The 23,466-nt window shown below is 34.8% G+C and overlaps 1 protein-coding gene and 1 pseudogene across 1 annotated transcript; one reads left to right on the top strand and one right to left on the bottom strand.

Annotated features, from left to right (window-relative positions):
• Window positions 1-271: 271 nt before the first annotated feature.
• Window positions 272-16,250, bottom strand: ALB (albumin). The gene is made up of 15 exons (XM_010969348.3): window positions 16,094-16,250; window positions 15,301-15,358; window positions 14,191-14,323; window positions 12,679-12,887; window positions 11,994-12,126; window positions 11,051-11,148; window positions 9,389-9,518; window positions 8,261-8,475; window positions 6,980-7,112; window positions 5,762-5,859; window positions 4,468-4,606; window positions 3,701-3,924; window positions 2,380-2,512; window positions 1,700-1,767; window positions 272-440 (listed from the first exon to the last, which is right to left on the bottom strand). The coding sequence occupies exons 1-14, from the start codon at window positions 16,170-16,172 to the stop codon at window positions 1,726-1,728; spliced, it is 1,824 nt and encodes a 607-aa protein (XP_010967650.1). The 5' UTR covers window positions 16,173-16,250; the 3' UTR covers window positions 272-440; window positions 1,700-1,725.
• A 3,004-nt stretch (window positions 16,251-19,254) lies between these two features.
• LOC141573781 (ferritin light chain pseudogene) lies at window positions 19,255-22,425 on the top strand (annotated as a pseudogene).
• The last annotated feature ends 1,041 nt before the right edge of the window (window positions 22,426-23,466 follow it).

The raw sequence follows: 23,466 nt of genomic DNA, 5'->3' as shown, positions 1-23,466 counted from the left end.
AGAAAAAGCCATGTTTTATATGCCTTACCTATACCACAGTTTCTATTCTTTTATTTGAAACTATCATAATGTTAAAATATTCCTTTGAATGTCTATAATCCATAACTCAGAACAATATTAATGTTTCTTTTACATAATTAACCCAGAAGGAACTGGAAGTCCTCTGCTGAGACGGGGGAAGAGAGAACAGTGGGACTTTGACAGAACTTACAAAAATTTCAGAATGGCAACACATCTTTGAAAAATAACAGTCATGGACAATTATGTTAGATTCTTTTCATTTTTTTTTATTAATAGTAGCATAGAGAAGAGAGGCAAAATGTTTAAAGAAATCCGTGTTCTTTAGATAGGGCGTTGGTTTAGCACCAACAGAAAAAGAAAAACAGATGAATAAGCTCTGGGTCTCCATTTCTCTTTCTTTCTCTTCTTCTCAGGGTAGGCTGAAGAACAACAAAAGGATAAATATAATTACTGTTTATAAAATGGCATTTTTTTTCAAACCTATTCAAGTGAATGCTAAATTGCTTAGATTGTCTTTCTGCAATTTCTACCAGTGAAAACGACTCAAGCCTGTCCTAGACTCATGGCAGGTGAATACATCTGTTGTGTTCTCCCCTAAGAGGACACACCAGTAAGGACTGTATAGACCCCTCTTTGTCACTGATGTCATCAGGCTCCTCAAGCTTCAACATCACAGGCTTTTCATCATCAACTCTCAGTCATTTACTTAACATCTTCTTCTCACCTAAGTTAATTACAAACAAAAAAGTTGTCTTCTCAAAGTTAGACCTTTAGGAAGAACATCTTGCCATGTAGGACTAAAACAAATCACATTTGAAATGCCCAAATTTGCAGAGATATGAAACTGGTTCCTTGCCTGAATGCATTATATGTATGTATTGCCATAAGGACAATGAGCAAGTTAAAACCTAAAGTGGAATAAACATCACAGTTGGTTTGAAAAATATGGAAATAATTCATGCAAAAAAATAGTTGAACAACTTGCTTCAAAAAAGGAAGTTATTCTATTTTTTAATTTCCCCCAAAATATTATAACCTAATGGGTAAAACATGTTCATGTTCAAACAACTAAATTTTAAAGGGAGTCTTTTGTCATAAGACGAGAAATTCTCTTAAGGCTCAGTATGTTGACACATTGAAAACTTAGTAGCAGATTACTGACTTATAGTAGAAGTTCACAGAAGATAGACTTATATTCTCCAGTGAAATGAATGTGTTCTGGAGCTATATGGTTGAACTATGCAAAATCATTCATATTCAACTGGTCTTTTACATACAAAAATGCACCTTCATATGGTCTGGCCTGTTACCTAACATATCCCACTGCTGAACCATTGCTGCCTAGCTGAATGACTGTCTTCTGTGTCATATTAGGTCAGAACAAGACAATGGTTAACTCTCAAACTCTGGTTTGAATTTTGAATTTTGGCTCCATCTCTCACTAGCTGGATGGTCCTTGGGTAAATGACTTAACCTATCCCTTGATCTGGGCCTTCATTTTCTCATCTTCAAAATGAGAATATTTATGGTACTCAACTCAAGCAAGTATTTTGAGAATTAAAGAAGTTAATATACATAACAAGCTTAGAACAGTGGTTGGCACTGGTCATTTGATCTTTGCTATTTTAATAGTAACTATTATAATTACTTTAAAAAAAAAAACCCAAAGTATAGTTACCTGAGATGCTTATGATTGTGTTGTTTTTAGGCTAAGGCTGTTCGAGTTGCAGCAACAAGAAGTGGACCCTAAATACAAAGAAATGACAGATGTGGGGAAAATATTAACATCACTATTAAAATTTTAAAAGTAACATTTATACAGCCATTGGTGATTACAAAGTAATTGTACATACATCACATCCTTTAATTCCAGCTTAGTACTAGAATCTCTAGAAGGAAGCTCAGTGGCATAATTGCCCCCAAAGGAATAAAAAAAATTACTGTCAAGTCGTAGGGGGAAATAGTAAATGATTCAGACATTTAACTGTAAACTACCCCATTACCCTGTAAAGCCAAGCACTGAGATTCAACCAAATCACAAATCAGCATTTTTCAAGAAATTGCTTAAATAGATTAATGTTTTGGCTTGGTAATGTCTCTGCCAGAAGATTTCAGGCCTTACAAATATTTGTATCTATATATAAACATCACAACTTTGGAAAGAGAACAAATACTAAGCAGGAGATTTTTTTTTTTTTTAAAAAAGAGCTATTTCAGTCTTTTGTAAGACAATTGATAAGATTTCTATTCTGCATGCACAGTGTCCTTCAGACACTTAAAGCACTAATCCCTAGCCTGATCAAATGCAACAGCAAAGGGAATGAGACACACAAACATGAAGACAAACAACGCCAGTACCTCCACAGTAAAGCAGGCCTCTTTGTCAACCGCTGCGCAGCACTTATCTACAAAAGCTACAAATTTCTCCATAACAGTCTTCAGTTGTTCGTCTGTTGCCTTAGGCTTGTGTTTCAACAGCTCAGCGAGTGCACTGCATTTGAATGAAAACAAAAAAGAAAAGAAAAAAAGAAAAAAAAAGTTTACTCACTAAAGAAGAATGGAGATGGTAAAGATGGTAGCACTGCTGGTTAAGATTATAAATCTTAGAGCCAGGCAACTCTGGCTTTGAGGCCCAGGCTTACCATTATAAGTGTCAATATTCACATTTACATAGTGAGGAGAATAAAATCCACCTTCACAGGGTTAGTGGAAGGATCAAATTAAGCACTGACTGTAAACTGCTCAACATTTGTAGTGTCAGTAAATCTCAACAAATCGTTCTCTAGTAAATCAGCGGGAGGGATGATGTCGTTGCATTTATCCACTATTAACATTTTGGAAATTATGCCATATTGAATTTTATAGCTATTTAAGAGCTAAAAAGGATCCTTAAAAACTTACTTATCTTGGGCTCCACTTTAAAAGTTTCTAATCTGAGAATCTTTATATTTGGTTTTTGTAATTTGCCCCATTAAAAGTTAACTGTGGAGAGGCCACAGGAAATAAGACTATTCAAATTCATGGGAGCTGGTGGTTCTCTTTCATTGGCATCTATAGAGAGAACAGTGCTAGGGAGAGGGTCATGTGGGGATGATAGGCTTTGCAATAGTACTCTTAAGTCTATGGTCATAATCAGAAGCCACCAGAGATCATAGCAACCTTATGTTGCTAAATTTCATGCAATTATAACCCCTTGTGACAGTAATAGGGAGTGAAGCCTCAGAACTCACAATCCCAGATGTTTTTAATCCAAGTTTCATTCTCAAAAGTCAGATCTTGAGGGTTTGTCTTACCTGTGGGTTGCCATAGAGCAAACTGAAAATAACCATTCATACCTAGAAATAAATTCTCCTCTGATTTCTACTAACTGATTTGCTATCTGCAGAAATGCCTCAGTTAATTCTTCAGCTTTTTTCCTGGAGCTAGGCTAAGATATTATTCTACAGCAGCTTTTATCCACAAGACTATTCTGAATGATTTAGAGGCAAGATTATGATACAGTTTTTTTTCTTTTGCTAAGAAAACAAAACACCATTTTATTCTTGAAACTTTTATCAGCTTAATATGGCCAATACTTAAGTACTTAAGGTATATAACTACTTCAGAAAAAGTTGCTCTTTTCAATTTACAGTTCTCACTATCAAGACTAAAATATATGCAGTAATTAAATACTCCTCACGTTTGTTTCTTGATTTGTTTCTCAGGCTCAGAAACTGAGCATAAATCTGCATGGAAGGTGAATGTTTTCTCATCAAATTCTTTGGGTTCATATGTTTCATCGGCTGTCAGAGAAGAAAAGCATGGTCGTCTGTTCACCAAGGACTCTGTGCAGCACTTGGTAACTCTGGGGCTCACTGGTGTCTTCTCGTGCAACACGCACAACCGGTTCAGGATCAGGGACAGCTAAAAATAGGCCAGAGAGCAGAAATTCAGAAGTATAATGAAAAGTTTTGTTATATTTTAACTAGCAACACTGAATCCAGGGGTGATTTGAGGCAGTGACTTGCTTATCTTTAGAACTACAAGTAATAAGGGACTATGAGCAGTCTTTTCTCTTTTAATCAAATATGGCTACATTTTAAGAATAATTTACTTGAGAAAACAATTGATTAAAAAATTTGAGGTGAGTCCTGAAATATGTGTTAGAGTAGGGAAGAAACAGTCCTATGCTGATACATTAAAGAAAAGACCCCAAAAAGTAATAATTTAGAAAATGCCAGGATAGAACATTGAAAATTCATGGAAATTTTTCAAAACAATTTATCATTTTTATAATTGTATATAAATCTTCATTCTGATGGTCAGGATAATATAGGTGAACAAGTCCTGGCTTTCACTACCATATACACAACACATACATACACCCTGCTTCTGAAAGTTAGCTTTGTTCACATCTAAAAGCAAAGAATCATCATTTTTAACTTTATTATATTTTAAAAGACTCACGTAGTCTTCAGCACAGGACATTCTATTTGATTCAGGAAGTGTACAACATTTAGTGCCCACTCTTCCTAGGCCTCTTGCGACTTCCACGAGCGTTGGAGTTGACACTTGGGGTAGTCTCTTAGTGTAACGAACTAAGATGCTGTAACAAAATAGTTCATATCCTTTCAGCCAGGCAAGAAACTGTCTTTTTATAACATAATAGGTCAAGCAGAGAATACTTAGCCAAAAATCTATGAAGATGGTTTTCCATTTGTAAAATTATCTTCGTCTCTAGATTGGTGGGGTAATGTGGGTGAAGACTTCGTCCTGAGAACTAATTAAGCCTAGCTTTGAATTTCATCTGTGCTGTATAATCTTAGGAAAGTGACTTATTATAATTCAGTGACATTAAAATATTTATTAATTGTATCTTTCTTTCAATAAAACTTACTGAGAGCTTAATCTATATCAGCACTATACTAAATTTGAAAGATCAATAGGGATGGTATAAGGATTAAATTAAAAGAAACAAAGTATGCAATCAACCTGACATGGTATCTAACATGTAATAATAATATGCTAACATGTAATAATAGTTTACTAATAATAATTTACTGCTACTAATAATAAGAATGCTAATCACCACATGAAATGTTAATCTAATGCCACATGCAAATGCTAATCACACACGGAAAGCCAATATATGACTGGAATCTACTCAAGGGAAGAAACTGTGTCTTGTTCATTGCTGTTACTCCTAGCACTGATAGCTAGAAGAGTGCTAATACACGGAAAGCCAATATATGACTGGAATCTACTCAAGGGAAGAAACTGTGTCTTGTTCATTGCTGTTACTCCTAGCACTGATAGCTAGAAGAGTGCTAACATGTGTAAGCTGAACAATAAATATTTACTGAATAATGTGGCTCTATTTAATCAGGACATTAATCTATCATCTTATTGAGCTACTTCTATTCGAGACCTACTATTTCCTGCTCTGTGAACCATTGCTATATTTTGTTTGCTCGTAAACTACTCCTTACCTTTCAAAGGGCATCCGCAGTTCCTATATCCCAAGATTTGACATTTTTCCTCCCAGTCTTAAGAGATCAATTTTTTAAACTTCACTCAAATACAGGCCTCTTCATTTCATCAACTATTTTATCTCATTTTCTCCAGTCTTTTGTGACAGAGAGTGATTATAAATAAATACTTTATTTTCATGATTATAAGTTCCATGATGGGTGGTCTATATATTGCCTTAAATATTTACTAAATGATCAAGAAAAAAATAGCCAATAAGCAAAATACTTACTCATTTTGGAATCCATACTCTCCAAGTTTTTCAAAAAGTTCACAGTTTTGTTTGACTAAATTCTGAGGTTCATCTGCAAGATGCTGGAGTTTATCAAACTGAAAAATGAAAGAACTGTGTTTATAGCATTCTATCTGAGGAACAGATGGAGGTTGTTTTTCACCCTCTTCGGCAGAGTAAGATCCTTCCTTCTTTCTGCCCAAAGCCATATAAATACACTTTTGATGCCAAATCTATTATAATACACTTAAACCATTTATTTGGCGAGACTGCATAGGATAAGTGACTAAGAACAGTCAGACTCTGGAGTGTGACTACCAGTGTTTGAGCCAGGCCACCTCACTCACTTTCTAGCTGTGCAGCTTTACTCCACATCTCCATGCTTTGGAACCCTCACCTCTAAAATGGAGACGATGATGGTCCTCATTTCAGAGAATTGCTGTGTAAACTACCTGAGCTAATGGAATTAAAACAGAGCCTGGAACATAGTAAAAAGCTCAGTAAACAATGGCTATGAATGTAAGCACCAATATTATTCAGCCATCTCTCCAGTTGTATTCTGAGCTTTCTAAGAGATTTTACCTTGGTCATTGGTTTCTGTGTGGCACCTGGCATATAACAGGTTCCTGGTAGAGGGAAAAATGACTTCCCTCTGATTCTTCAATTTGAAAACCAGTATATGTGCTAGGAATGCTAAATATCTTAAAACATATTAAAATGTTATTTTAACATAGCTAAACATCTTAAAAGTCTCCAAAACTTTTCAGTTTTCCTCTCCTTACTTAATTTCTTATAAAACCATCCCTAAACCTTCTCAAAAAGATTTGAAAATATTCTGAATTAATAGATTTCACAATCTTCCTTAAGATGCTAATTCTTGATATTTGACAAAATGTGGAACCAAGGTTAACTTTCTTTATATCTAAGTTAAATCTCTTTTAATTAACATTTGACTTTACCTTATTTTGTTCTCAGCAGTGTAAGAAAAGAAAAAAGCATGTTCAAGATTTTGTGAAATTAGAGATTGCTCTCTTTAGATCTTTCTTTTCTATTTAAGGCTATGATTCCTATAATGTTTAAAAGCACAGAATCTGAACCATCTCAAGGAAAGACCTAAATTGCACTATATAACATTTTATGTTCTTGCATTATTTTTCTTTCCTGTTATTGGAATCATCAGTCAAAGAGTTACATTTTCTTTTCCTTCAGGAAACTTACCACGGTAGCATAGCATGCATGAGGATCATCTTTGGCACAGCAGTCCTCCAGTGTGGCTTCATACTCCTTGGCAATTCTCAGCAGCAATGAGACAGCGTACTCAGGGTGCCTTCTTGCGTATTCATGCAAAAACCTAATTAAGATGAAGATAAAATAGATTTGGTTGGACAAATGAGCAAGAAAAACCACATAACTAACCACAAAAGTAACTCATATTCGAAAGGTCTGAATTTGACTAAACCCCACACAGTGAAGCTTAGTGACTAAGGACTTGGGAGGTTCAGAGTTAAATGTAACAAATCCTGGCTCTGTCATTTATTTTACTACATCACCTCAGGCAACTTATTAAAACTATCAGAGCCTTTGTTTTCTCCTCTGTGGAATGGGGATAATAATAGTATCTATATCATAAGGTGAGTTGGGAGAAATACATGACATAATCTCTGCAAAACACATGCTGTCTGGCACCTATTAAACGTTTGATGAATGACACCTATTACTATAAGGTATATTTTGCTTGATTTGGACTACACCTCAAAAAGGCTCTGATAGATAAATAGAGATATATTCTAAAATTTTTTTCCTCTCCGTATGAGTAAAATCTTGATGGGTACATAGTTTTATGAAATATTATTTAGTGTAAAAATACTATTATAATTGAGCAATAAAATGCAAAGTTTATTCACCATTCTTATTGACTTTATATAATCATTGATTCTGTCATTTAATTATATGCTGCCTTGCCATGTACTGGCCCTCTGGTATGTTTAACCAAATGTAAAGCACCTGGTAATAGATTTCATACTTCTCTTTATAGTTCTTTGCTGCTATCAGATAGATACATAGATAAGTAGATAAATACAGAAACAAAGATGTATTACATATATTCACACATATATATTATAAGTTCAAGAAATACTCTTTGAATGAATGCATGAATGACTAATGTATATAATTTACATATACACAAAATATTTCTACAGGTATTTTCAGAAATATCTCTAAGACGTAAGGTGTAGGGTGGGGGAGTAAAAATAGACTTTTATTATTACTTTGTACTCTTCTCTATTGATTAAGCATTTGCCGTGAGCATGTATTATTTTATAGTTTTTAAAAACTAATTAATGTTTTCCAAAAATGTTTAAAGGCTAGGAGAAGAAAGAATAAAGAAACATTGTAGGCAACATGAAAATTGTAGCAATTCCAAAGGAAAGCTTAAAACAATTTCCTAAATCTCGAGACCATGTAAAACTATGAAAGGATCATTCCTTATCCACTTACATGCCCAGGAAGACATCTTTTTCCTCCGTGTAGTGTTTGCAAACGTCCTTATCTTCAGCAAACTGTTCAGTTATTGCAGGCAGGTTTTCTGGCATCTCATCTCTTTCTGCCTCATGAATGCAGTGGGATTTTTCCAATAGAGGTTTCTCACAGCATTCCTTCAGTTTAGAGGAGATTGTTTCTTGATTGTCACAAAAATACTTGGCAAGATCCGCCTACAAGCAAGTTGATGGACATCATTCAATGTAAATTGACATCAATACACTTTCTCCCCAGACTTTTATTAGGTTGGTAGAATATGTTCATTGTATTCTAACACCATACATGTACCAACTTGCGTTCTGTGAACATTTTCTGTCTGTGCTGCTAAGCCTGGAGATTCAGGTACAACTGTTAAAATATTTCCACTTGATTAAAAAATCTACTTAGTAATAGGGGCTCATTTAATTTTATATTTCTACTGTTAAAGCATTTACATTTTTAAATTAAAATTCAGTACTGTTTTACCACATATTCACCCAAAATTAAGTGCAGGCATTTTGAATTCAAAAGACTAAATAAAATGTTAGAGATTTTTGAAAAATTAGTCAAGAGCATAGTCACAGACCCTACTTACACATGTAGAATAGCTGCCTTAAATTTTCCAGAAAGTGTCCTGAGAGATTAGAATCCTGATATTTGGTCATAATTTTCAGTTTGAGGAAAACAGATAGCATACTAAATATTTGTATTTTTAACATGAAGAGTTAATTAAGGGAGAATATAGAGAAAAATTATATAATTTCCAAAGTTCTCTTCAGAATCTAGCCTTTTTCCAACTCCTCCCACCTCCTCAAAATAATCTTCTTAGAAATTTACCTTTATAACTGTCTTATTTCAGTTTTAAGATTTTGTTCTCACTTAGAATATGACTAAAAGACATCATAAATTAGTAAATGAGTTTATCAAATCATTTAATGAGTAGGATATCAGATTTTTTAAAAATGTGTCACAAGGCAGGGAGAGCACTGAGCAGATTAGAGCATAGAGGACAATCTCAACCCACTCTCAGTTGTTATGATGCTGAACAAATTGATTCTACCAACTTGAGCATGTAAGTCACCAGAAAGCACACTGAGGATTCTTTACCCTGTCATCTGCACACTCAAGCAGGTCACCTTGGCAGCACTCCTTGTGGATTTTTGTAAGATCTGTCACTATCTTGGAAATCTCTGCAAAATCAGCCTTGGGAAATTTCTGGCTCAGGTGACCTACTGACCTGAAAAGAAAATTCTCCTATCAAAATATTATTAACATAATATTTTGTGTTAATATTTTATGTGAAACATAATATTTTGTGGCAACATTTTATGTGAAAGCACTAGGAAAATACTACATATAACAAGAAAATTTAGGACAAAATAATGGAGAAATAATCTGTAAAATTCATTAGTTCTTATTTCAATGCTACTTCTCAACCAAATCATTATCTTAGACGAAATGTTTCCTTTGGGCAGAATTATCCATTGTAAGAATGTGTATGGTGGTCAGAAACCCAGTAATTCATAAAAGCAGAAATCAAAGAGGGATTCCAAAACAGGCTACCTGCTGAGAGGCATCAGGTTTGGAGCACAGAACTGACTTCCAGATCTGGCTTTATAGCTTATTAATAGTGTGACCCTAGGCAAGTGTGATCTTAGCCTCTCTGAGCGTCAGCCTCTACAGAGTCACAACAGCATGCCAAACCAAAGAATGTTGTGAGAATTAAATTAGATAATGCATATGAACCCATTTTATGAACTGGGAGGTTCATGAACCATACAAGCTCCAGTTATCTTTTTCTTTTCTTAACTAAAACACATTCTTCCTGATTTCTAAAGGTCTCTGAGAAAAGAAATTTCATAACTTCTACAAAATTAGAGTTTTGATTAAGCACACTTTTACCAAGAAATTGATTTAGCACAGTCTCTAAGCTCGATGACAAGATATAAAAGGCTAATATACACATGTTTTCCCAAATCATTTCAGAGTTGCCTAAATCTGATAAAAGTTAACTTCTTTCCCCAAAGCAATCATAGCCTGTTTAACTATATCATTTTACGTTAAGGTTTATTGATTTGGTTGCTTTTGGTGGTGTAGATGGTAGGGATGACAGCCAAGATAGTTCAAGTGACAGTCCCCAGAAGCTTGCAAAATATCTATTCTTTTCATTCTATTTCCTGTTTGTGTTGATTCATTGTTGACTAGAAAGTGAGGGATTGGGGGTGGACAGAAGGGTGAGCTCCTTGGCTCAGATATTGAAGGATGCTTCTAGAACTAGCTAATAATACAAAAACAGAAGCCTAGGTAGAAACAAGAGATTGAGAGCAGAAATGGTGCTACAAGAAAGTGAGAAGAAATCTTGATGGCTGAAATTAATTATCAGCACATAAAAAGATAAACAGACACTTTCAGATAATTGGTTGGGGGTTAAGGAGAGATAAAACTAAATAAAAGATCCTGACTACAGCTCTATAAAAGTAGTAGACCATTATACTAAGATCTCAATCACTATAAACACATGAAAGTTTAAACACCTGTCCTGGGAGAACAAAAAAGATGTCCTCTAAATTTTTCGACTACTTAGAAAACATGTGATAAAAAGTGACAATTTGTCATTGATGCTCTGGTTTTCATCTGTCAAATTTCTACCTTTTGGACAACCCAAAAGATGTATATAAAAGCACTGTGTAAAATGACATATAAATGTACAATTTTGTCAACTGAATCATCATTTACATCATTATAAAGAAGTAAATTAAGTTAAAATACCATGCTTTGAGAGCTCTATCTCCGAATTTTTGGATACTGGTACACCTGAGTCTCTGTCTGGCAGATGAAGCCAATATTCTTTCTTTTAAAGCATCAAGCTGCAAAAAAGAAATAATTTTGAAAAAGTTAGAAAAGAAAAACTCTCCAAAGAACACCCCTTCATTAGGTCAGATGAGACTATGGCAAAGCAAATTTGAAAGAGGTAACTTACACCTAAATTCCCAAGTAGTCACTGCTGGCAAATAATTATTTTGCTGTGTAGGAAGAGGAAAAGTCAGTCTGGTCATAGTGGAAACTTTTAGGTAATTAAGAACCATCATAGAGGCATTGCCAGGGAAAAGGGAACTAAAAGGAAAAGTGGAAAAACAGAGCACACTAATATCCCAGGGAACAGAATTTTGCTGACTTCTTAATTTTGCATACAATCTATTTTCATCCCTCCTTTACCAACTCTCATAATATCCATAAACTCCCTAGAAAAGACAACACAGTACATAATAAATAAATACTTATGGAATGAATAAATAAACCCAGGCTTCTAGATGCAGTTATATTCTCCCCCACTTTGAATTCCCTACCCAGTAAAAAAAAGTCTCATGAAAAGAGGAACAAAAACTGTGCCTCTTGGCTGTGCAATTTTACAAATGAGTTTCATTATTTCATTATAGCAACTACCACCATAAAAAGAGGTGGGATATTTAGACACATACACAGTGATTCCCTCTACCAGATCCACTTTGGCAAATCTTAGAAGGAGGAAGGTGGAAGTCATAACTTTCAAAAAAGGTGAAAGATCTTTAGGGGAGAAAAAAGGGAGGAAGGCTTTTTTGACCATGTAAAGAAGTTTCTCTCAGAGGCTTAGGTTTCCTAAATCTAGCCTTAAGATGCCCCAAAGCTAAGGATTGATTATCAATTTGTTCTTTTATTCTTCTCTGGGGAATACCTTTGGTAATAGGCAGGCAGCTTTATCAGCGTCTTTGCAGCATTCTTCAAAAACGTGTTTATATTGGTGAGCATAGTAAAGGAGTTCTGGGGCATAAAAGTAAGGATGTCTTCTGGCAATTTCATATAGGTATCTAAATTTTTAAACAGAAAAACAGACAGTCATTTTTCTATAGCAGACAATATTACAGGAACATTTGTAATTAACATTCTCCCCAGAGACTCCAAACCCCAAAGACATCTAATTCACCAACTGAGTGCAATTTGTACATGATGACCTTGCATTTGTCATTCTTTAAGTCTGTGAAAAGGTTAAATTTATACATATATACACACACATGCATAAAATAGTTAAATTTCTGTGATTTGCTATTGACAAAGATGAAATAAATTCTGAGAATACTAAATATATATCTTTATAACATTTTAATACATGCCAACTTCACATATTTTCATACAGATCATATCCTGTTTCAATCAACTCCTAAAGATCTTTGATGGACTTTTTTCATTGTGTAGAATTTTATAGTATCAGATATTATTTCTTTGAAAATTTTGAACATTGTCATTAGAACAAAACCTTCATCTTAACATTGATAATATTTTTTTGTAATAGTCATTGTTATAACGAGTCTTGATCTATTCCCTAATTTTTAATTTTGAAGCACAAAAATCAGATTACTTACTTTCCTCCAAATCTCTTTTCATTTTCCTGGAAGGCTGTGCACAAAGCTTCGGGTTCTGGCTTCAGTTTAGGGAGGTCTGGGTTATCACTTTTGTGTTGCAGAAAGCACTCATTTCTCTCTGGCTCTTGTTTCTCACAGCAGTCAGCCATCTCACCATAGGTCTCACGGAGAGATGCAACCGTACACAGTTTATCTCCAAAGAGAGTATGCTAAATGGAAGAGAGCAGGATTCACATTGCTGGGCAGCATTTTATTTTCCTTATACCCAAAACATAGTACTAAAAAATTCATATCCTAGTAAACCTTGGTTAGGAAATCATATAAAAATTCACTTTCTTTCCTCAGGTTTAGAGAGTTTCCCTTGATTTGACCATCTATGTGTAATTTTCACAAGAATTAACTTGACACTATTACTTACAGTGAATAAAACAGAAGGGCAAGAAGACAATCAATGGCTTTAAGGAATAAACATAACTCCTATTTCTACCTGAGACTAAAGGCTAGGAAAGTGATCACTATAATAAAAAGTCAAGGAAAAATAATCCTCTAAGTAATAGATGAATTCACATTAGGGAGGAAAGTATTCAGATAGTGTCTTGTTTGAGCTGCTGCTTCTTAAGAGGTCCAACTTTTTAGTAAAGACCATTCAAAACTGAGGAGTAACACTATCTACTGTGTATTAATTAAGTTTTAATTAATTAAGCATTAAAATACAGGTTTTTTAATTCTAGAAATACTTGACTCAAAGCACATTCCATTAAATGAATCCTTTCTGCCCATTAATTTATATTATGAAAGTAATTGTAACTTCAGGGGAAATATTCTACTCAAGACAGAATTTATTAATTTTTTTAAAAATTCATATTTAGAGCCATATTATTGTGCAGAGTTAAAGAACTGATTCTGCCTTGAGGCAGAAGTACATATAGAGAGAAATAAGAAGGAAGGCTTCAGTGATAAATAAAAAATTGCCTGTCCCCAGAAAGGTATAGATTAAGTGGTGAGAGAAACATAAAGCTCTATCCTTGTATAGAAGATCTCTCTGAAAATACCTGAAGTTCAAAGTCCTGATTTTTTTTATTGTATGTAAAACATGAATATTCCTAAATGAGGAAAACATGCTATACTATTATTTTACCCAGGTAACAAAATCAGCACAGAAATCAGCTGAGTACTTTCTGAAGATAAAAACTATGCCACCATTAGTAGCCTCTATGAAAAGAAATCTAACTTAAAATTTTAAAAAGAGATTTCTACAAATGAAAAACTTTCATTTAAATATACTATGACTCTTGTGTGTGTTCTCACTAAAGAAATGTTTTAAAACTGTGGGTATAGCTAGGACATCTCTACCAGAGAAGAAACAATGGCTGCACCCACTTTTGAGTGTTGCTTACAAATACAGCCATTTAGTAATACTTGAGAAAACTAAAATGGGTTTTTTTTTTTTCATTTTAAACATTCAGGATTCCTTAAAAGAAGAAATACTATTCAAAATCAGAATATACTTACAAGTGACTTGTCACAATCTGCAGCTGACTCATCAGCAACACATGTTTTTGCAAACTCAGTTACTTCATTCACTAATTTTACATGATCGTCAAATGGGCACTGCTGGAGATACTGAGAAAAGGCAATCAGCACCCTGAAACAAGGGACATAGAAAAGGGTAGCATAACAAAATTTTAACAGACAGTAGGTAGCAATGCTAGAAAACAAACTGTGCATCTGTATATGTTCCCTGTTTTACACATCTTTCTTACTATTATCCAGAAAGCCTGTTCACACCAGCTGTTATCGGAGGTCTAACCAGTTAATGTGGCTTTCTAAGCAAAGAGGATGTGTATTTCCACCATGTCTAAATATATGTTTGTGCATGTCAGTAGATACATACACACAGAGCAGGCGAGCAAAATGCATTGTAAATTGACCTAATTGTTAAGACTGGGGCATTACATCGGCCCCTTAACTATTTATTTGTTTGTTTGTTTGTTTTAATGGAGGTACTGGGGATTGAATCCAGGACCCCCTGCATGCTAAGCACAGTCTACCACTGAGCTATACCCTGCCGGCCCTTTAACTATTTAAAACAAAACAAAAATCACAAGCACATACTTCATTTAATCAGGCTGTAGGATAAGACAGACCTTGAAAAATAAGCTATTTTCTCACTTTTTAACTAGATTAAAAAATATTAAAATGGTCTCAAGAAACACCAGAACGATTTGCTAGGTAAAGGAATGTAGTAAGCGAGTTGTTAAAGGAACCACACAGTAAAATCTTTTCCACCATGCAGGTTATATAAGAGCTGCAGAGCTACACTGTCCAATAAGGTTGCCATTAGCCACAAGTGACAATACATATTTAAATAAATTAAAATTAAATACTGTTTAAATTTTTGATCCTCAGTTGCACTTGCCATATTTAAAGTACTCAATAGCCACACGTAGCCAGTGACAACCATATTAGGCAACACCAATATAGAATATTTCCATCAATGCAGATAATTCTATTGGACAGTGCTGTTCTAGAATCTCTGATGACAGGGGAATATAAGGACTTCAAAATAATAACTGACACTATTAGAAACATTAAATTTGATTCTACAATATTTTAACTTACAGGCCTTTGAAATCATCTTCTCCCAAATCTTTAAACCGATGAGCAATCTCACTCTTGTCTGGGGAGGGGAAAAAAAGGAGACAAAAAAATAAAAAGATTTGCTTAAATTATGAAGAAACAACTGTTTAAGATACTATTTTTTCTGTTTCTCTCCATTTGACTTAGGTATTCATTTGTTTCAAGATATTGGGCTCTGATCCCTACAGAAAATCTTAGGATGGTGGTGAATTATTTCTTCTGCATTTAAACAGAAGAGTTATTTAATCACCATGATGCTATTTGAAAAAAAGTCATTAAAATCATTAAATATTTATAGCTTTACATTCAAACTCAGACAAAAGCTAATGCTCTTGTAGTGTCTATTAATACCTACTAAGAGGAATGTTCGAAGTGAAAAATAGAAATACAAGTTCTAGTAGTAACATTAACAATACAGGTTTTGTTTTGTTTTGTTTTGTTTTTATAAATTAAGGTACAGTGGACAGGCCCTTGGGAATTTGAAGTTTTGAATTCTATCTTCAACTATATTCTGTTAAGTTTAAGTCACTCTGCATAAGCTCCTTCATGTGCAAAAGGAAATTATAAATACTAAACAATTCTCACTATTTTTTCACCTAGGATGTTAGAAATATATTAATAAAATGACTGCTTAAGGGTTCACAAATACAAAATATAACAGTCCAGAAATAAGCGCTAAAGGGAAACTTACTTCATTAAAGATTCAAGGTTTACTGACACTTTCTTTTACTAGGAAAATAAAATAAGTTGAACAATAGAAAAATAGAATTCTTACGTGTATCTCGACGAAACACACCCCTGGAATAAACAGAGCTGAAGAGAAAGAGAAGGGAAATAAAAGTCACCCACTTCATTGTGTCAAAGGCTTGCGAGGCTGACAGAAGAGAAAAGGTAGGATGTGTAGAGGGAAATCAGCATTAATATACTTCTTTAGCCAATAATTGTAGATTATTAACTAGACTCATCTTTGTATTTCATTGGCTCACAAATGATTACAAAATTCATAGCATTCTTGCCAAAAAATTGTTTGACTAAATCCCTTACGTATGTTTGCCATCTGGAACTGTTTTCTCTACAAGACCTTGTCAATTCATTAAAGTTATGTAAAACACCTTATCAATTTTTACATAAGAGTTTAAACGATTTGTACCATTACCATGTCCTCCGTCTGTGATTTGTCATTTGAACATTTTAGTTTCAATATTTGCAAAAATTTAACCGAACCAAAGACTTAGCTCAGAAATAAGACATACTAAAAAAGAGCTAAGCTCCAAACTGTATCTATTACTAATTTCAAATATGCTTTTACTGATAAGTAATGAAAAATGTACAGACACACACACACATATTAGAGGGCTTCCATGCCTTTTCATTCTTCTGAAACCGTTTTGTCCGAAAAAGCTGACGTTTCAGATGCAAACTAAGAAAAAGCCATAGCAACAGTAACAACTCAAATGGGTATTCAGAAGTCCTACATTTTCATCTCAGCTCTAGCCCACATGTGATCCAGTCCCTGGCACAAAGTACTCAGAGGCAATGTGGGTATCTGTCATAAAACTTTCAGTTAAGAAGACATGAGGAAGAAAATGGATGCAATGGCAGTAATGATGATCTTTGCCATCATAATATACACAGGACAGGCTGAGTCTGATTATAACTTTAGTGGTTATAAGAATCCTAGATCTTCTTTACCAGGCATCATATTCTTTCCATCCCTATTTCATACTTTTTTCCTTTCTCCCTTTTGGATAAATTATGTCAATTTTTCTTTTTGCTTCCAAGAAAAAGTAGGCATCTTTCATTTGAAGTAAGTGTTCAACCCAAGTTTTTTCCTTATGAGTCTTCTGAGAAGGTCTGACCAAACATGGAATTCTTATCATTGGATATAATTGTATTACCAATTCACAGAATCAGACCTTTGTCATTCATATATATACTTTGTGCATATTTTTTATTTAACAAGTGAAAATAATAATAGTCTCTCTATCTAATTTGCACTGCAATATTATATTGTAATATAACGGTAAAAATAGAAAACAAAAAAAAAAAATCAAATTCACTGTGATTCTAGAAACTTAAAATTGAAAGTCCTATGTTTAATGAAGGTCCCATAGTTTCCAAATATAAAATTGAAAAGTCCTGAAGGAATCTTTCCTTGGAGTATCAATAATGTGTTTTCCACGTGTGTATCCTTTTTAAAGATTAACAGATGGTTGAGAAATTAAAATATTTAATTCTTAACACTATCTGCTTAAAACTTATCTTAATTAATAAAAAACCCTTGAACATTTGCATTTTATGGTTCCCAAAGTAAGGATACTTACATTTTTCTCGTATTAATTCTAAATGTACATGCTGTACTGAGAAGAATAAAACTATACAATTGTTGGTTATTTCTAAATATTCTGTTCTTCAACCTTTTAAACTCATATTCAGTTAGTCATCGAAGGAAAATGGTATGAGAGTAAATGTAATTATTTAAAACAAGAGTTATAAATATGGCTTACAGACTCTAGTTTCTAGGTAAATAGGAAACTAGCTCCAAAAATTTTTCAATGTTCTCCCATTTTTATGGGTGAAATTTAAAGAGAGAGTGGTTAAGAAGATTACTTCAATATGGAAGGAACAATAATGTACTGATCATTTAGAAGAGAAAAAAATAACAGTTGAAATACAACTGGGATTAAACCTGACCCTTTATCCCTTTTGTCCAGTATTTTTAAAGCACTCATGTTGACAGATAGAAAAAGCACAGTTTTGAAATAGATGAAATCTCTCTTGGGACCAGTTCCCCACTTCTTTGCTAACCCATCATAACCTTAAACCTATGCCCTCTGACTACTCTCTGCATTCCTGAAGCTTCTCACCATGTCATTCAAATCACGTTTCCCTCCATCTGTCCATCTTCTTGGTCCAGTCCTTATGTCATCTCCTTTTGTGATAGGTTACTACTTCTGGGTTGCTTTCTTTTAGAAATAAAGTGAAACATATGCATTAAAATGTGACAACCATGTCTGATAATAGCCTCAGTATTTAAACAGAGACTTTCCTGAAACAACTACTTAACCCAAAGTCATTCCAAAATATGGGAAATTGGATTTATTTGGAGAGAAAGCTAAGAATGTAAAAATCTTTTCTTAGCGTTCTTCCTACTGTACTAAGGACATGTGTGTGGATGTCCACATCCATGGACAGGTAAGATAAATCCTATCTATCATTGAAGGCCCTGGACTGCTTTCTAACAAATACAGAAGGGTAGAAAAGTGAAAGACCATTAACCATCAAACTAGCCAATTGAAACATGGTAAGCAATTTAATTTCTTATTCACTTGTGAAGATACATTTCCCATTAAAAAATAAGAAAATTGTCCAACATGTATAAACTCTTTTGGCATTTCTAATGCAAAAAAATTGTAATATAATCCAAATATCAACTTTCCCCTCATCTCCCTCCATAAACCATCCCTCTAAAATACCCACTTGCATTAGTGGGAAAACTCTTTGCTGAAAATGTCACAGAAGACAAAGAAAAGAAAGTTCACATTATAAAAACCACACTAGATGACCATCATTGGTTTGTCCCATCTCTTAAATCCTTCTCTCTTCAAAACTCTAATGGTAGGATGGTTCCTTATTCCACCTTTCCTCATATTACACTGGGTCTCTAGAATTTAAGTCTACTTTCACTCAGATTTCTTAACAATTTATTTCAAACTTCTCAACTCTTTACTATACAGTTTAATTCAAATCACTGTCAATTTCTAGCTCCAAACTCAAACACACAGATCTGTATATATTTTTATGACACATGGGTCAAGTTGGATTAAATTATCTTTAAGGTCCCATCTACCTTGAACATTCTGTGATTCCATATTACCAATGAAACAGTCATAAGATGAGAAAAGGTCCTGACTGTGAGAATGAATATATCAAGTTAGGGAATTGGGATCCAAATCTGAGAATATGTTCATTGCTAACTTGCCCAGTGGCCCCTCAGGCATTACCCTCTGTCTAGTTCAGGTTAACATTTTTAAGAAATGGAAAGGTCTTGAAGTGAGTTTGGTGGTCCCGCAGATCTGTCTCTTGCTTCAACAGTGTTTGGGCGGAACAGACCCAGGAACGCCCCTTGCTCCAGCCTCTAACCACCCTTCAACCTTTTTTCCAGTTGCATCCTTCAGAACCAGCCACTGTGCTGTGTTCAGCCTCTGGGACCAGCCAACACCATTTTGCGAGCTTAAATCCTTATTACCCATCAACCATGAGCTCCCAGATTCGTCAGAATTATTCCAGCGAGGTTGAGGCCTCTGTCAACCATCTGGTCAACATGCATCTGCGGGCCTCCTACAACTACCTCTCTCTGGGCTTCTATTTCAACCGAGACGATGTGGCTCTGGAGGACACTGGCCACTTTTTCCACGAATTGGCTGAGGAGAAGCGCGACGGTGCCGAGTGTCTCTTGAAAATGCAAAACCAGCGCAGCGGCCATGCCCTCTTCCAGGACGTGCAGAAGCCATCTCAAGATGAGTTGGGTAAAACCCAGGATGCTATGGAAGCTGCTACTGTCCTGGAGAAGAACCTGAACCAGGCCCTTTTGGATCTGCATTCCCTGGGTTCTGCCCACGCATACCCACATCTCTGTGACTTCCTGGAGAACCACTTCCTGGATGAGGAGGTGAAACTCATCAAGAAGATGGGTGACCACCTGACTAACCTCCGCAGGCTCTCTGGTCCCCAGGCTGGGCTGGGTGAGTGTCTCTTCGAAAGGCTCTCCCTCAAGCACGACTAGGAGTCTCTGCAACCCAGCGGCCTTTACGGAGCCCCTCTGGTGTCATGGCTTCTGCCTGAAGCCTCTCTGCAGTTACCAGGCAGCTTTTTAACTATCCTGGAGCCCTCTCCCAAGCCTTGGACCAAATAGAAACAATAAAGCTTTTTGCAACGGCTAAAGAAAGAAAGAAAGAAAGAAAGAAAGAAAGAAAGAAAGAAAGAAAGAAAGAAAGAAAGAAAGAAAGAAAGAAAGAAAGAAAGAAAGAAAGAAAGAAAGAAATGGAAAGGTCTTTACCTTGTCTAAATTATAGAAATAAAATGACACTTCCTAGTATTTTTATCATTTCCCCAAGAAAAATGTAACTAATGCCTGAAATCCGTATTTATCCACTCTTTGCATAAGTTAACAACAAAGGGTCTATAAACATAGAAATTGAAATTAGTGCTAGTAACTCCCATCATAATAATAGCTACAGATGGAAATCAAACAGAAATTAATCCACTGCTGAGAATTTATATTCCGTACTTTTTTTCAAACGTAATTCAAGAGACTTACTATTTAAAAAAGAGATTACAAAATGAAACTATTTTTTAACCTTTTATAAAACAACAAAGGTGGTGTGGCTAAAATATGCCTATGTTAACACTTCTGTGGATCAAACTTAGAAAGTTTTTATTAAAGGATAAGCTTTTTTCCTCCTTGATGTCTTTTAAAGCTTACAATTTATCAGATGTTTTAAAATCTCCCAATGCTGGACTTTTACTAAAACTTCTCTGGTCTGTCATCCAGCTGAGACTTGAAATTTGTCTTGAAATTCTTGTCAGCTTTTCAAGAATCTATGTATGGGCTAACATCAAGAAATGAATTATTTGATCTAAAAAAACTTGTAACTTTTGAGAAATATACCAAATAAATAATTGGCCTAGTTTTCTTTCTTTTAAGGGAAATTCATCTCTAGCCTAATTATAATAAACTATGTAACATAAATAGTTTCAAAATGATTTTAAGTATAATTATTGCACATAATAAGCATTGAATTGTTCAAAATTAGTTTTTCATTACATAGACATTGAAAAGAACAAAATTCTTTTATTAGAATAATACAGGTTTGCAAAAATATTTATTTGATAAAAACATGTTGCAATAAAAATATGCATTCAATAGCATAAAGAAGTAACTTCAATAACATATGATGTTGACAATGGCACTCTCTTTCCAAAATTCTCCTTTTTGGGGTGGTAATTAGGTTTACTTATTTTAATTATTCTTTTTAATGAGGTACAGGGGATTGAACCCAGGATCTTGTGCATGCTAAGCATACGCTCTACCACGTGAGCTATAAATTCCCTCCTTTTTTGTTTGTTTTGGTTTTTTGTTTGTTTTTGGTTTTTTTGAGGGGGGAGGTAATTAGGTTTATTTATTTATTTGTTCATTTTTAATGAAGGTACTGGGATTGAACCCAGGACCTTGAGCATGTTAAGCACACATTCTACCACTGAGCTATACCCTCTCCCCAAAATGCTTCTGATTCAAAGTTGTGCAATATTCAGTATATTTAATATCAATAGCTTAAATTATTAGATGAAATAAATACAATTACTATTTCAGTTCAATTTCAATTTTTATGTTTATATTAGATAGCCATTCATTAAAATTATGTAAATTAGCTTCTCAGCATTTAATGTCTTGAAAGCAAATGACTGTTATCGATGAGTTCAAATTTTTCTTCACTATTACATGGAATATTGGCAAAAAGTGCACATCAAGAATCATGGTATCTAAAAGTAAACATTGTCCTAGCATCAACAAACCCACTATTTACTTAGGAACACCAGGCTTCTTGCTGACAGGGCACAATTCTGAAAACAATGTTTGAGACTTGTTTTATTACTGATTACTTAGAGCAGCACCACCTGGTCTTTCATTCATGCTCAGAATGCATGAGTGCTCACTAAATGCCTAGCATTGCCTAGGCTCTGAGGAAACAAAAGATTAATAAGACAGTCTTGAAGTTCTTGAAGACTTCCCTAGGTCCTGAAGCCCATAGTTTAAATTGGGAAGATAGACACATAGAAAGTAATTACAATGCAACATTGTAAAGTATTGTGCATGTAGAACCTGAGGTACTCCTGGGCTGATAAGAAGTGTCAGAGGAGAAGCTCTAAATTCAAGGGCAGTCTCATGCATAAATAAGATGTGTGGGCTCTAACCCCTTCAGCTAACGGTGCAACTCGACAGACTATAAAGCTTCAAATTTGTATTCTCTGGGTTCCTTTTTGCTTGTGAAGGAACTTCACCTAAAGAAATGGAATGTGTAGGTAGAGGACTGAGAGAAGGAGGGTACAAATTTCTAAATGATAAAAAGCCAAAATGTAGAAAGCAAAGAGTTAGGCCCGAGTTTAGAAGACAATGAAATTTCCTGCAGGAGTAAAAAGAAAGGCAGGCTGGTAGGCAGGAAAGAAAAGCTGAATTTGCAATTATTTGGATTTGCAGGCAAAGCTAGGGATGAGATTGATCATTTTAATATTATAAAGCCCAAAGAAATATATTGTCCTTGTAGAAAGCTACAAAACCTCTATGGGGAAATAGTTCCATTATTTAGTGATAAAACAGTGTTCCTGCTTGAAGCCATATTTATTTAACAATTCCATGTGCCTGGAAGTCTGAGAGGGCTTTTCCAAAGACATGACTTTTAAATTGAGAATTTTTTAAGTGGGCATGAAGTAAAAGGAAGAAAATAACCTTCCAGGCACAGGAGACAGAAAGCGCAAAGAGTGCTTGAGAAAAGAAAGAGCATGAAAGAAACTGAGAGAGTCTAGACACAGAGTTAAGGGGAAGCACAGTGTGAGATGAGATGTGAGAGTAGCTGGCTTTGTACGTCATCTTAGCTACAGTAGTATTTTTGGTTTCTGTTCTAAAAGCAGTGAGAAGTTGAATGATTTTATTAGCCCAATGACATAATCTGATTTATGCTTCAGAAGATTACTCTGGCTGCAGTGTAAGGAGGAGACTAGAAAAGGCAAGAGTATATACAGGAAGACTAGCCAGGGGATGATGCAATAGTTCTAGCAACAGGTGATGAGATCTTGGGCTACATCAAAGGAACAGAAATGGAGAGAAGTAGACAGGCTGAACAGATATTTAGGAGTGATACTGGTCTAGAACCCAAGCAAGAGATCCCCTTCTCTAAAATCCATGCTTTCAAAGGCCTCCGCTGGCTTCTTCCAGCTATTTTCTGCCCCAGCTATATTCTGCTTCTAGCTGTGCTCATCACAAAATCAAGGGTATGTTCTCTTCCTTTTCTAGATCATGATTCAGGTACCCTAATCCTTGAACTCCCTGTGCAAATGGCTCTGGACCACTTCTAGACCCAGAGAGGCCTC

The sequence above is a fragment of the Camelus bactrianus genome, chromosome 2 (genome assembly GCF_048773025.1).
Source record: "Camelus bactrianus isolate YW-2024 breed Bactrian camel chromosome 2, ASM4877302v1, whole genome shotgun sequence".
Classification (NCBI taxonomy): domain Eukaryota; kingdom Metazoa; phylum Chordata; class Mammalia; order Artiodactyla; family Camelidae; genus Camelus; species Camelus bactrianus.
Note: the sequence above shows the minus strand (reverse complement) of the source record. Positions and strands in the feature narration are given on the sequence as shown.

Excerpts from the sequence above, each read along its gene's own strand:
- ALB (XM_010969348.3), bottom strand. The coding sequence starts at position 16,172 with ATGAAGTGGGTGACTTTTATTTCCCTTCTCTTTCTCTTCAGCTCTGTT. Across the intron at positions 11,149-11,993 it reads CTGCCTGCCTATTACCAAAG|CTTGATGCTTTAAAAGAAAG; the intron begins GTATTCCCCAGA and ends TCTTTTTTGCAG. Across the intron at positions 3,925-4,467 it reads TGTCCTGTGCTGAAGACTAC|CTGTCCCTGATCCTGAACCG; the intron begins GTGAGTCTTTTA and ends GCCTATTTTTAG.